The sequence below is a fragment of the Canariomyces notabilis genome (genome assembly GCF_033297395.1).
Source record: "Canariomyces notabilis strain CBS 508.74 unplaced genomic scaffold N656scaffold_12, whole genome shotgun sequence".
Classification (NCBI taxonomy): domain Eukaryota; kingdom Fungi; phylum Ascomycota; class Sordariomycetes; order Sordariales; family Chaetomiaceae; genus Canariomyces; species Canariomyces notabilis.
Genome location: NW_027041834.1, coordinates 296861 through 311226, shown reverse-complemented (window position 1 = coordinate 311226; position 14366 = coordinate 296861). Strand labels below are relative to the sequence as shown.

Here is a 14366-nt window from a genome sequence, read left to right as displayed (position 1 = left end):
CGAGCGCGACGCGACCCGACTCCGAGTCATTCTAATAAAAGGCTCGGAGCTCAAGCATTCAATACCCCGCAATCTCAAAGTTCAAGTCTTATCAAAGTTGACCAAATGTGAACATCGATATCAGCATCTTAAGGTTGAAGATGTCAGATGCTCAGGAGTTTGAGTTGGAACTAATGTATGACAGTACGCTTGTAGTAAAGAACGACAATTGGAATAGTGCTTGGAATCCGACAAGTTTGTAGGAGATTCCCGGATTTCAAGACCAAGTTCCGTATTTTACTAGTTAGACGGTATTGAAGGGCGCAATACATATCACCAAGAGCGTATCGGCAGCACTACGGAGTACACCGGCATTCCTCGTACAGAGACGTTGCCCATACCGCCAAATATCTGTAGTCTACGGATAGACAGAACATCATCCCGCTCGCCGAGTCGGCCCGGTTCTGTTCACAACTTACGAAATTGCCCTGGCCAAAGTCCAGATCATGTCATGACGGCTTCGGATGAGCGGTTTAGGGTAAAAGACATTGGGAACACGGACCGATATTTGAGATTTGGATAGCGGAAGAATTTAGCGATGGATTCTGCCATGCTTCTTTTCCGAGCTCTGAGTGGCCTCACAGAAGAACGAATGTCTCAGTTCCACAAACCGTGGGCGTTACTAGTAATGGATTATACTCCAGTTCGTCAATTGGTTTGAGAAGCATCCACAAGAAGGAACAGCGATCTGGAAGACCAACAAGTCTGTGGTGCAGAATGTAGTGTAGAAACATAACTATTGCAGTCCTTGGAAACTTTGCCGAGTTTTGGCGCCCTTGGCCGGAAGAAGCCGTCTCAAAATCCTTTTGAAGGCGTGCCAAGAAATGAACCCCACGCTAAGCTGCACCACTGCGCACGGACTGTGAGTTTGATGCCACTTTAACACCTCTGTATCCGTCCTTCGTACTTCGTACACATCATGAAATTTGTCCAGTCTGCAGTTTGATCATGGATTCTCAGCGGGATGAAGAGGCCATTGATTTCATTTGGAGTAACTCTGTCTACCGCAATGCGGAAATACGCTACAAACGGGCGGAAGGAGGGACTGGATGCTGTACCCTTTCTATCTCGATATAAAGCTCATCAGCCGGCCCTGTGCCTTCCACTGGTCGCATCAGTGGGCCAGATGATCTTCCCAAGGGTTCCGCACCTGCACCGACGATCACGCAGAGGCGGACAGCGGGACAGCTGAACGTTCATCAGAAGAGGACACTTGTTGATGCATTATTATTCGTATGCTCCTCCTTATTATCCGCGAGCATGCACGCGTTTTCAGCGACGGAGAGATCATTAGGTATCCCCGTTCAACTGGTTCTACCTACAGCACATGTTGCCAAGGCTCGCGTAACCACCAGTTCGCTAGTTACGGACGTACTGACAGTAGGCATACCTAGGTTAGGCATCATCAAAACAAATGAGACAATCAGAGGGTTGTTGACGAAAGAGATTCGTATTACATAACATTACCTGCTCTCGGAAACACTTACTTCAGAGCCGTCCGAACAACGCGTTCGGTCCCGAATCAAGGCTATGCGTTGGAGCGATGAGTCCGCTGTGCTGTCGGGCACAAGTAGGTAACTAGGACCTTATAGGGTGTTTGACAGTTGCTCGCAAATCTCTGGAGCGTAGATGAGAGTCGAAAAGATACCTGCCTAGATTTGCTCCAGCATACGCCATAGCCCACCAGTCTTCAATTGGCCGCCACAGCGTTCTCTCTGCTCACAGAACCTGGAACACTTTCACAGCTTCAGAGTTCACAGGCGTCGGCTCTCAAGGCCTTCCTAAACGGGATTAGGCGCTCGCCGCGGCAGCTGCAGTTGCTGTGGGGAGCAAAAATTGCCCTGAGCCGCGGGACCACTTCCCGGCCCATAGTGGGGTGCCAGGGGTGTTCACTGCTTCCCGTCTGGGCCATCTTCTTCTTCCTCCAGGACAGTCTCGTGGAGTCTCACGAAAGCTCGCGCCACCCAGTGCCATATTTTCGGCCGCTCTGAGCCTCTGCTTGTGCAAACTGCAAAGGAAATGTACCGTACAGGGCCCTTCCATGCTCCTCCCCACTGACTTGTGTCAAGAATCTCCCGTTGCCGCTGCATCGACCGGCATTCCTGCTGGCATTTTACAACTTCCATGACAGCGGGACGGCATTTCTCTAGAACATAACCTTATTCCTTTGGGAATCAGATTTCAGCAGCGCGTTATCCAGGTCCACTCACCATCCCAGGCCAGGTGCAGATCGTCTCCAGCCATCAAATCTAATAACAACCCGCTGTGTCTGCTCCCCTCTGTGCCCGAAGCTCTTCCGTTCGTGCAATCGTCGCTCGTTTGTCGTTGGATGGGGGGATGAGAATCCGAGACTGAAAACAACCTACGCGGCCTGCGAACACAGCAGACAATACAGTGCTGCATTTCCCTCCACTCCCCTCCCGCCCGAATTTGGCCGCCGTTATTAATGTTTTGGCCTTCGCATCGACTTGCAGGCCCTCAGCAGCCCCCTCTTCAACACCACCTACCCATACGCCAGGTGCTGCTTCCTGCACCAAACCGAATAGGAGTGAGCGGTACGACACTGCGGACGCTCTCGTGCTGCTGCTCGGTCTGCCACTTTGTTCCAGAATTGGGCGACTTTCGCGAGCAAATGCTGCAATCTGCCGCTCTGAGGGGCCTTCTTCAGCGTCTCTAAGGATCTTCAGGGCTTCCCAACGCTCTCAGCCAGGCTTTCCTGCCCTGTTTCTCTTCGACCCTGGCTTGTCGGTTGTGGAACGGACGAGGTGTCCGAGATATCTCGTTCTAGGTGCAGCGGGATCTGTGTACTACGCTATCCGGTTGACGGCGACTGCGCGTCGGCCGAGGCTGGTCGCAGAGGTGACTGTGGGGGTTACTCAAGGATAGCTAGTTTCTCCTTTCCAGACCCAAGACTCACTAATCGCGGCTGGGTCCCCCGAGACTACCGTCCTGACACCGCTTGCCTTCACGCTGCACTACACGTTTCCCCGCATTGACGCCTTCCTCACGAGTCGGTTCTCAAGCCAATATCTTGGCCGTACGGAGCGAAGTATATTTATTGCTGACGCATGGAGAGATTCTGGTAACCGACTCTTTGCACTTCAGGCTTGCTCACTCGAGCGGCCTCATTATCCACCATGGACCCACGAGACCAGACGTTCATGACGATTCACAGTAAGCCCACGCAGCCGAAGGGCCCAGGCTTTCTTCTCACAAGTGCCGTGCGCTGACTCTCGCATCTCCAGACCTCACACCCGAAGCCAACATTCTCTTTGCGTCTGACTCGATCCTCGATATTTTGGGCTACCAACCCGAGGAGGTCAAGGGGAAGTCCTGCTTCGACTATTTCCACCCCGATGAAATCCCGTTTGCACGCTCTGTCCATAGCAGAGGCATCTTACTGGACAAGGCCGCAGTGCTCCACTATGCCCGCATTCTGTCGAAATCTGGCCAGTGGGTGAGCTGTGAATGCTGCTTCACCATTGTCCACAACGTGCTGGTGGCCTCTACAAGCATATATTTCAAAAGTGAAAAGAGTGAACGTATGGATTCTACACCATACCAACCTCTACAGTTCATAGGCTAACATGCTCGCTCAGGAAGAGCAAGAGACGCGCCGCAGATCAGGCGCATCTTCTCATGCTCGCCGCGAGATCCCAGATACCATATGCTCGAGCATCTGTCGCCCAAGTTTAAAATGCCGCCGATGGAGCGAGAGCCGCGTGCTGCCCTCATCCTCAACCGCTTCACCAGGAGCCTCAACATCATGTATGCAACAGATGTTGTCACACAGATTCTGGGGCTAAGCCCCGGTGATCTCGTAGACAGGCCCTTTTACGATTGTATTCAGCCGAATTGTCTTGAGGAAGCTGAGAGGTGTTTGGAGAGCGCCAAGGCGAACGAGTCGATTGCATATCTTCGATTTTGGTACAAGGATCCGCGTGTCGATCTGAACGATACGGACAACGAGGAAGAGGAGGTAGATGAGTCGGATGACGAATCTGACCAGAGCAGCAGCAGCAGCGAGACTCAGAGCGAAGTAGATTTCAAAGAGCCTCAGTCAGGGTACGACGGCATGGATGTCGACGGAGACCATGGTCCTGAGCCCGGGGCCGCTGCGGAGGACATGGGTGGTGGCCGAAGCGGAGAGCGGCCCGGTTCCCGGAGTCGCGTCGGTTCGCTAAACGGCTCCACGCGCGACCCGCAAGTCCCTCAGACATTTGAGTTGGAGGCGGTTGTATCGTGCACGTCGGACGGGCTCGTTGTGGTGCTGCGGAGAGCACGGCCACCTATCCCCGATCCGCAACCAACCGTTGCCCCCGCCGCCATCAATTACGAAAACGGCCTCTTTGCGGCCCCGTGGGGATATCGGCCCATCAAACCATACATCTCGCCCGAGCTGCTTTATACGTTCCGCCCACCGCTCCTACCCGAATATATGCCGCTGCGGGAAGGCATAAAAGCAGCTGGCGGACCTCCACTAGACCGTACGTACTGTATCACCCAAGTCAGACCCATCTATGAGAAAGACTTTGGACTAATTACGGCTGACAGAGCTGATGAGATCAATCCGGGACGTGGCCGTGTTTGCATGGGCGGTGACTGGGATCAACGGTACGCTTGCAACTTATGGGCACGGTCGGCCGAGGATGGGCGCCCAACCGGCAGATGGGCTGCCTATATGGCAACCAGACTCGGGCTCAACCGTGTACCAGAGCCCAAGGGACCGGACTTCGTCTCTGGGCGCGGGTACCGAGTCGCCGGAAGAATTATTTGAAAATGACGGGGCCTACGATTGCGGCATAGTGTACCAGCCTGGTGAGACGTCGACCCACGTCTATCCCCGTCCGCGGCATGCCTCGCTCGACGAGCAAATGTATGAGGGCGGGCACACATCATGGCACCAAGCTAGGCCAGCAGAATCGTACAACTACGGCGACAATGACGCCGAGCACTACCGACACCCGCTGCGTCCTGTCTTTTCGTACGACACACTACACGGCCATGGCCGGCGTCACCAAGCCTACCCTCCCCCGTCCCAGGCGATGCCCGGCCGGTGTAATGCTGGGCAAGCATCCTGGACTGGTTTATTATCATCTCGAACGCGTATTTCGAGCTACGGTGTAGCGCCTTATCCTCGGTTACCTAGCAGACCTGAAGCAAGTAACCGTTGGGGACACTCATATCGGTAATTCACACATGCATTGGGCGGGTGGCTTTGTTTGCAGAAAGGGTTGGTTTACTGCTCGGGGTAACAAAAGCTTGAAATAAATAGTAATGGCGAGGTTCTGTGTTAATGCTATCTGCATATATACCAATTTAGTGACAACTGAAGCCAATGATCATAGATCAAAGGATACAGAGTATCTTGGGTTATTCAAGTTGCATCAGGAGGATTTGGGAAGGCAACGGGCTCGGGCCCACTTTAAACTTACCGCAGAGCTTGGGCCATCACCCACCCCTGGCCTGCAACGTCAGTTCAACTGGCGCAGCACGAGCTCAAGTAACCATGGACACTTTGTACAAAGCAAAGCATAGCTCATGGAACTTGCAAGCCACGACACAACGACTACGATCAATTGAGCCTCGGACTTATGAGATCTATAGACGACCATTTCCTTTGACAGCTCAACCCGTATAGCAAGTACCCTTACGTTTGCGACCAAAGCCAGAAAGCACAACTCAAGGGACGCAAAGATGGCCGCGTCAGGCCGCCAAGACTACCAGAACGTTCCCACCGTCGACATCGAAGACGACGAGCTGATCGACCCAGACGACGGTTAGTCCTTGCCCCCGGCTCCTGTACCTTCCATTTCCATTTCATATATCCACAAGAGCTTTGTCTAACATACCTCTCCCACCCCCGATCTTCTTACTCTCCAGCCGACCTAAACGACTTCGATGACCCCCTCCAAACCAGCACCTCCGCCACTAGCTCGTCCCGCCAACAACAACCAACCCCAGCCGTATCCGGCACCATCGGCAGCAGCACCAGCTCTTCCCGACAACAACAATCATCATCCTCCTCCTCCTTCTGGACCTCGCGAATCAACATCCCCGGCGAGGACCGCCGCGCGCCGACAAACACCATCGACGAGTCGGTCTGGGCCACGCTGCGCCGCGACCTGCTGGCCGTGTGGCACAAGCTGCGCGAGGTGCTGTACCCGCGGCACCTGTTTTTGTTTGCGGGGACCGGGCAAAACAACAACAGCAACAACAATTCGGCTTCCTCTTCCTCAGGATGGCGCGGGACGTACGCGCGGTTGGGCGGCGTGGGCAGGGAGGAGCTCGCTGGTCTTGCGGGGAGGGTCATGGACCCCGAGAGTTTGTTGAACCATGATTACCTGGGCACGAGCCCCGAGCTGCGGGACTGGGATCTGTGGGGTCCGCTGGTTTTCTGTTTGTTGTTGAGTACGCTGCTTAGTTTGAAGGGAAGGGAGAAGCAGCGGGAGCAGGTTTTCAGCGGGGTGTTTGCGATTGTGTGGATTGGTATGGCTGTTGTGACGCTGCAGATCAGGCTTTTGGGGGGGAACATGTGAGTTTTTCTTCTTTTTCTTTCCGGCACTGCTGGTTTGTTTGGCGGGTGAGTAGAGACAGGCTGACTGGCTGACTTCCTCTGCAGCTCGTTCATGCAAAGCATCTGCGTCATTGGCTACACGCTCTTCCCGCTCGTCATAGCCGCGCTGCTATCGGCGCTGTCAACTCCATGGATCGCCAGGATCCCTGTCTATCTGGTTTTGGTGGCCTGGTCCTTGGCCGCGGGTGTGAGCATTCTCGGTGGGAGTGGGGTGGTCAAAAACCGCGTTGGGCTGGCCGTCTATCCGCTATTTGTTTTCTACCTTGGTCTGGGCTGCCTTTGCTTCATTAGCTAGAGGGCTCCTATGGATAGGGCTTGGGGAGTTTGGTGGGCAGGTGGGAACCCGATGGGAATGGGAGGGTTCAGTGCTGGCACGTCTTTATCCTTAGTAGTATCCTCCACAATGTAAGAGCACTGGTCTTTACGAAACGAGGTGGGCGTTGTATAGCGGTTCGCTAACAGCTGAGGATGGCAAATCTATGTACACCATATCCCCCTGATGTCATGGGCAAAGCTGTTGTAAGATTCGATTCCGATTCCCATCTATTCTCGCTACCTGCATAAGAATGGGCTGAAACTCCTAACGATGCATTCATTATCATGCCCGTCCCCGCTAAATACCGTCGGGCTTTTTCTTTGATACCTCCAATTGTATAATCCAGCAAGCCAGCGCCATCACCGCCTGCTGAAGGGGCATAGTAAAACCAACCAACGATGCTTGAGACGCAACTTCAGTGATGCGCTGCCTCCCCTGCCGACGCTGCAGGATGGTGGGGGTTTGGATAATACAGCGCTGCCACAGCAATAGCAACGTAGACGATGACGCACAGCGCTCCCTCGAGGTAGTTTGACTTTTGGTCCCTCAGAAAGTTGCCGACGGTGATTATGGCCAGCAGCAGCACCGCCAGGTCAAACACCTCAAAGTTCAAGCCCATGGGCTTGTCGAGCCCCCAGCCGACAAGGACGACCAAGGGCGCGTTGAAGAGGGCCGTCTGCAGCGTCGCGCCCAGCACGTGCGACAGGGCAAAGTTCATCTGGTTGTCGTAGGCCTCGTCGACGGCCGTGAGGTGCTCCGCCGCCTTCTCGACCAGGGGCACGAGGATGAGGCCGACAAACGAGTCTGAGACGTGGCGCTCCTCGACGAGGTAATGGATCTGGTCCACCAGGGCGAGGGCGATGATGGTGACGAGGGCGATGGAGACGGCCAGGGCAAGGACGCACTCGGTGAAGGTCAGGCGGTGGTGCATTCTTTCTTTGTGCTTGTCGTCGTCACGCTCCGTGTCCTCGATGAAGATGGCGTCGTAGATGCCGTGGTGCGTGCGGGCTTGGAAGAAGACGTAGATCAGGTAGGCCACTATGAGGAGGACGGCGGTGCTGCGTGAAATCTCGATCGTCTTGTCCATGAGCTCCTCTGCGGTGAGCTTCCCTGACCCGTTAAGAGAGTGCTGGAATACGGTTGGGATGGCGAGGCCGAAGCCGCTGAGACACTTGTTAGTAAACAAACCGGACAGCGCGTGTTTAAAGCCTTCAAAGTGGTGAAATTTTCAGCAGAGACTCACGCTGTCAACAACAACCCGCTGCCGGCCTCACTGACGGCCTCACTGAACTCGGTTTCCTCCCTCTTCATGCCCGCCGCAAAGAAGCATAGGCCTAGACACAGTAGCATGGTCGCCAGAACTGAGCCAAGGATAGCGGCCCGGATGACCTGGATATAATCGATCCCCGGCTCGGGAGGCCTAGTGATCAAGACGACGAACATGATGATTTCGACCAAGCTGCCGAGGCTACATTTCATTTAAACACTGTCAGCTCGCTTCTTCCCTTTTGCCCTCCCATCTTCTGACTGTCCCTCTCCACTCTCACCCTAACACACCCACACACACAAAGCTTGATTGAATTCAATACTCACGTAGTCTCAATCAAAACCCCCCACACATGCGAAAACTTGCGACTCAGCTCCTGGCCCGCAAACCCGATCAGGTTGGCGCAGGGCACCATGGCCAGGTAGCTCAGGATGAAGATGACGAGGTGGTTGTCCTTCATGGCGTAGCGCACGGCGATGGCGGCGGGGACCACGGGCCAGAGGACGTTGACGACGCGGGCGGCCCGCGACGACGAACGGATCGTGTTGCGCAGGAAGAGCAGCGGGTGGACGCCGCTGCGGCCCGACTCGCCCGTCGGGCGCACGCGCAGCGAGCGGGCAAACTTCTCGGCCGGCGTGAGCTGCTTCTCCACGGGCGGCAGGTCGCCCGTGTGCAGGGGGAGGTGGTCATTGTTGTTGACATCATGGCTGGCGGTTGGCCGCGGGGATTCGCGGGCCGAGGCGAGCGTCTTTTCGTCTAGGGTTGAAGGGGAGGTAGCTCCTGGTGGCAGTTCTTGTGGTGGTGGTGGTTGTTGTTGTTGTCGTCGGGATGACGGTCTTATATCGGTCGATTGCGGCGAGGAATTTGAAGCCATTATTATACTATGAATTCGGTTGTGACCCTGTATGTCCCGTGAATGAGGGCAATTCAGGTCCGATCTAGTGTAGACAGACGACTACGGAGGCCCCTGGGACAGACAAACGCATAACGTTGGTGTGTGAGGTCGTTAATGAAGCAGCTTGGCGGGTGGTCGTGAAGACCTTAAGGAGCCAAGCTTTCAGGCCGTGGAGAGTTGGGTGTTCGAGAAAAATAAAAGAATGTAAGCTGACCAGAAGCGGCTCAGTCAGAACCAGGATCGGCAGCTCTCCAGAGCCAGCTGGCACTCCACGTCTTGGCTCCTGTTTCACGAGCTAAGAATGGAGCAAAAGGAGCGGCGGTTGCGGGATGAGGGCGGGAGGAGTTGCAATGCCGCCCCCGGGCAAGAACTCAAGCGACAAAAACAGCGCCCAAAATCAAATCTGTTGCACTGCAGTCTGGCTCAGCTCCCGTTGGCCAACTTGGCCTGGCCGTGACCAGCTGTGCCAGGCCAGCTAATCATTGGCCGCTCAGGGTTGCTGTGCAGCAATCGCTTGATGGCGGCAATAGAGCCCTGATGAATGTTGGTTTTGTCCATTGAACTCGGCGATAGCCTCGGGAGCATGCCGTTGCATCATGCAATCATGCTGTAAAACTCCACAGACCACAGCACATTCAGGCCGACAGGGGTTGGACGCTAGTGCCATTGAACCCTAAATGGTGAAGTTATGTACCGAAGCAGGCTCGGCAAAAGCTTAGCCGGCCATGCCTCATCAATATCAACCACTCTTGTTTCTTGTGCTTTCCACCCGCAGCATGTCTCGGACAGTGTCTTACACGACGTGGGGTAAAATATAGTGTAGCCAGAGTATGTGGGTTGGCTACCGGTGAGCTTGGAGAGGTTGACCCTTGATCGGCACCGTATCCGCCAACACAACCGTTTCCACCCCGGCCGGGCTCCCCTCTTCTGGCCCCATCGGGAGCGCCTCAACATCAATCTCCTCATCCAACAAACCCTTGAGGATAACCTCGCAACCGGCCTTGCTCATGACCTCATTTGACTCCTTGCACATCTCCGAGGCAACGCATTCAGGACACCCTGTCTGACACTCGCAGCCCGTGACCCTGCTCAGCGCCTGCCTCAACAACAAATCCACGTGCTCAAATGCCTTGGTGTTGATGCCGCTGCCTCCGGCGCCTCCTTTCGCATCGTAAAGGGTCAGCCTGCCGGGCCTCTTCCGGCGCGTCTCGTGCTTCGCAAACTCCTTCAGCCCGCTCTTGCACTCGGTCCGCACATCCCCCGGCATGCTCACCACAAAGTTCGGAATCAGGCTCACGAGGGCGTGCTCGGCCGCATGGATCGCGGCAGCGATGTTCAGCCTCCTCGCAACGAGTATGTCGAGCACGTGTTTGGGCACGTCAAGCCACATCCCTTTGCTGTATCGCACCACGGGTGGGTTGTCGACCTGCACCGCGTCGAGGATGCGGCCGTGCTTATCGACCTTGAAGTAGCCAAAGACGACCTGCTTGATCCGGATATTGCCGTAGTAGGCGCGCCAGCGAGAATTGTCTAGCTGCTTAACGGCCTCCGTGGATATGGGGTCAACGTCGGTGTAGTCGCGCTGTGAGGTTGTCCAGTCAACTTTGACCCGCTCGACACGGGCCATTTTGCGGTCTTGATTGAAATCCCGGACTAGGTATGTGTCGCCTTGGTGGAGGAATATGGCGCCGTCGTAGATGGTGAAGGTTGCCCGTGATGCTTCGAGTTCCTCGAGGACCGTGTTCTTGCCATTGGTTATGTCGACGATGGCGAAGTGGTCTTCTTCCGTGTCGCGGATGGAGACGGACCTGGAGGGGAAAGGCCTGAACCGGTCATGGCAGTGGTAAAATCCCATGTCGTCTTTGACGAGCCGCTCTTCGCAGATTTGGGCAAGATCATCGCCAAAGTAGACCGAGTCTTGGACAGGCTGGATGGGCATCTCGTATGCCGCACACTGCACATGGCCTTCCTTTACGAGCATATTGTCCAGATCAACCTGCAGCTCGCAGTTTGGTTTGGCAAAGAGCTCGTCCGGGTTCTGCATGTAGTACTGGTCTGTGGCGAAGCCATCCCCAACCAGGATGGACAGCGAGTCCTTGTTCCTCCGGCCCGCCCTGCCGCTCTGCTGTCTTAGATTGGAGATGGTGTAAGGAAAGCCCCACGTCAAAACACAATCTAATGTGCCAATGTCGACGCCCAGCTCTAGCGCCGTGGTAGCAACGATGCCGAGGAGTCTCCCCTCGAACATGTCGGCCTCCAGTTTCCGGCGGTCTTGTGGGGTGTAGCCACCACGATAACCCATCACCCGCGCGGCAACTTCTGCCCGGCCGAGATTCTCCAGCTCCTGCCTGATGGCGCCGACGAGCCTCTCGCACTGCTCGCGGACTCTGCAAAAGGCAATGACTCTGACACCACGAAGGATGAGCTGGCAAAACAAGCGAGCGCTCTCAAACATTGCGTTTCCGCGTCCGCTGGTGGGATCACTAGGGTCTTTATAGGGTGTGTTCCAGCAGAGGAACTCTTTTCGTCCTAGCAGATGTCAGATTGCTATCCAGACTGAGAAACGGAACTCAACCTACCAGATGGCGACCCATCAAAGTCGACCAAGCGCACATCGTCAATGCCGAATATGGTCTTGAAGTGCTGCTCCGGATTCGCCACGGTCGCCGAGCATGAGATGAACTTGACGTGCCTGTTCCCTAGCGCCGCGCACGTCCGACGGAGGCGCCTCATGACGAAGGCTACATGAGAACCCATAAGCCCGTTGTAGTAGTGCAGCTCGTCAACTAATTCTCATCAGACCCCCTTTCTGCGAAACAAAGAGTGGTAATCGTGACCTACCCACGACATATTTCAGATGCTTCAGAAAGGTCCTCCACTTGTCCTCGTTCGGCAGGATCGTGATATGTAACATATCTGGATTGGTAAATATGATCCTGGCTTCGTCGCGAATTATATTTCTCTCATTCATAGGCGTATCCCCGTCAAACGTCTCAACTACCGTGGCCTCTAACCCGGGCATGAAGACCATCATCTCTTTCAGGGCACGCTTCTGATCCTGGGCGAGTGCTTTCGTAGGGAAAATGTACATTGCGCGCGTATTGTGGTCGTGTTCCAACGCGTGCAGGACGGAAAGCTGATAAATCAGCGACTTTCCCGAGCTCGTCGATGTCGCCACGACGACATTGTGTCCCTTGCGGAGAGCATTGATGGCTTCCGCCTGGTGTGCATAGAACCTCGTGATTCCCTTAGCATTGTACAGCGCATTCACCAGATCCTGGCTCAGCAGGAACTCAAGCTCCCCATAGACAGCCTCCTGCGCTTCGAAAACCCTGTGCCCATCCGGCACGATCTGTCCGGTATACCAGGGGCTCTCTTTCAACTCTTGTACGATCTCCGGTATACTCTTCCTCTCCTTAGGTATGGTCATGGGTAAGCTGTCGACCGCCAACGCCCTCTCCGCGGCTGCATCCACTGGCCTCGGCCGCGGAATGTACGCCTCCCGCTCCGACAAGAGGATCATCTCTGGGTCAAGCCCTTGCGCAACACACCTGTCCACAAACTCGCCGACCGCCTGGACAAACTTTGCGTTCCGCCGCTCAATCAGCTTTGCCATCTGCTGCTGGCTGAAGACGGGCATGCGCATGAGCATCCTCTCTTCTCTCCCCGGTGGCTCCTTCTTTTTCTTCTTCTGCTGCCCGGCAGTAGAAGGCTTCAATTCCCCGTCCAGAAACTCAACAAGCAGCACCTCCTTCCCCCCTCCACCCCCTTCCCCTCCACACAACCCCTCGTCCATATGCACATGCATCCCGAACCCCCCCTTCTTGTCACCGTTTCCAGCACCCGCGGCAATCCGCTCAGCACTCAGCAACAGCGACGTCTCGTCCACGTACTCGAACCGCACCCCTCCCGGGCCGGGCCGCAGCGCTGCAATGGCCGCCACATCCTCGACCAACAGCGGGCGCTTGGTGTGCCGCTCGACGGCGGCCCGGAGGTTGTCGAGGGTTGTGGGCACGTGCTTGCGGGTTGACAGGAAGGTTGCAACCAGGTTGAGCGCGCGGTGGGTTTGTTCGAGTTGCTGTAGGTACGGCGGCCAGGTTGTTCTGTCTGCTGTTCCGGCGGCTTTGGTGGGTTTGGGATTGGAATTGGGATTGGGGTCTGCATCCGGATTCGGTTGGGGAGGGGTAGTGCTGGTGGGTTTAGGGTTGCGTTTCCTGAGTGGTTTAGAATCTGTTTTTGTCGTTGGGTTTGCAGTAGTGTTATAGAGCGAGGACAAGCCTGGATCAGCTTCTGATGTTGTGGTAGTGTCCGCGGCCGGTGGTGACGGGCTAGGCTGAGGATCGAGTCTTTTGTGGCCGCGCTTGCGCTTGCCTAGGCTGTTGTTACCCTTCGGCGCTGCAGCTCCATAATTTGCGACAGGCATGGCTTTGACTTTGAAAAGGGAGCCAATCTGTGTGTGGATTACATTACGTTGCGAAGTCGAGGGAAACAATGTCGGAGATGAAATGAAGGCAGTTCCAGGGGTACGCGATAAGGTGGGAAGGGGTGTGTTAAGTGGTGCGCGAATGTGGCGGGAAAGCACGTGCTGGAATACTTCTGCTCTTAACGAAGTAGACCCGGTTTAACGGTACCCCCTCCAAGTACCGGTACCCAACCTCGTCTCGACGACATATTCTGCATTTTCGCCTTGAAACTCTCACATACGGCCACAGGCAGTAGAAAATTCGGGATCCCGTCCGCTCTCCCCTAGACAAGCTACTGACCGCCGAACTAGTACTCAGGTCGGTGACGACTGGGGAATCCTCGGTGCTGTATGTTTTTTGCTTGTTGACCAGAGCGTCCAGAGTGGATAATTCCTGCAAAGTTCCAATGATGGCTTTTGTTTCCTAACCCATCGCTATCTTCTTCAAATCCACCCCTATTCCAGGATCACTGTCTCTCTACACAGCCCATGCTATCTTAGCCATCCCAGCAAAGGGGAAACACAAAAAAAGGTTCGGACCGGAATCTCACCCGAGCCAAGTGAGGATGGCGTATTATATACAGAAGCCGACAAAGCGCCTCCCCAGCAATGAGTATTCTTGACCACCGGATCTCGAAACCGTGTGCCAAGCCCGTCGAAACCGGACCTCGCAGGAGACGGTTTGACCTTATATCTCACATTCTGTAACATGGCCTCCCTTTCCCTAATATGCATGCTCACTTCCCCAACCCTCTTCCATGGTCAGGGGGTCGAGCAAACGCCAAGCCCACGGCTTCAAGACAAAAGAAA

At 55.2% G+C, this 14366-nt stretch overlaps 4 protein-coding genes across 4 annotated transcripts; 2 read left to right on the top strand and 2 right to left on the bottom strand.

Moving 5' to 3' along the window:
* Window positions 1-3176: 3176 nt before the first annotated feature.
* On the top strand, window positions 3177-5231 carry N656DRAFT_710423 (uncharacterized protein; the record flags this gene model as incomplete). Its single annotated transcript, XM_064811675.1, has 4 exons — window positions 3177-3213; window positions 3285-3581; window positions 3639-4526; window positions 4594-5231. The coding sequence occupies 4 exons, from the start codon at window positions 3177-3179 to the stop codon at window positions 5229-5231; spliced, it is 1860 nt and encodes a 619-aa protein (XP_064669720.1).
* A 690-nt stretch (window positions 5232-5921) lies between these two features.
* N656DRAFT_710028 (Yip1-domain-containing protein) lies at window positions 5922-6911 on the top strand (the record flags this gene model as incomplete). Its single annotated transcript, XM_064811638.1, has 2 exons — window positions 5922-6574; window positions 6662-6911. Coding segments are annotated over 2 exons (903 nt in total), but the record flags the coding sequence as incomplete, so codon positions are not given.
* Window positions 6912-7347: 436 nt separating this feature from the next.
* Window positions 7348-9073, bottom strand: N656DRAFT_798496 (uncharacterized protein; the record flags this gene model as incomplete). The annotated part of the gene is made up of 3 exons (XM_064817763.1): window positions 7348-8095; window positions 8176-8400; window positions 8526-9073. The coding sequence occupies 3 exons, from the start codon at window positions 9071-9073 to the stop codon at window positions 7348-7350; spliced, it is 1521 nt and encodes a 506-aa protein (XP_064669718.1).
* Window positions 9074-9738: 665 nt separating this feature from the next.
* On the bottom strand, window positions 9739-13649 carry N656DRAFT_845458 (P-loop containing nucleoside triphosphate hydrolase protein). The gene is made up of 3 exons (XM_064819202.1): window positions 11936-13649; window positions 11674-11880; window positions 9739-11623 (listed from the first exon to the last, which is right to left on the bottom strand). Exons 1-3 carry the CDS (start codon window positions 13515-13517, stop codon window positions 9936-9938), a joined length of 3477 nt encoding a protein of 1158 aa, XP_064669717.1. The 5' UTR covers window positions 13518-13649; the 3' UTR covers window positions 9739-9935.
* Between the last annotated feature and the right edge of the window lie 717 nt (window positions 13650-14366).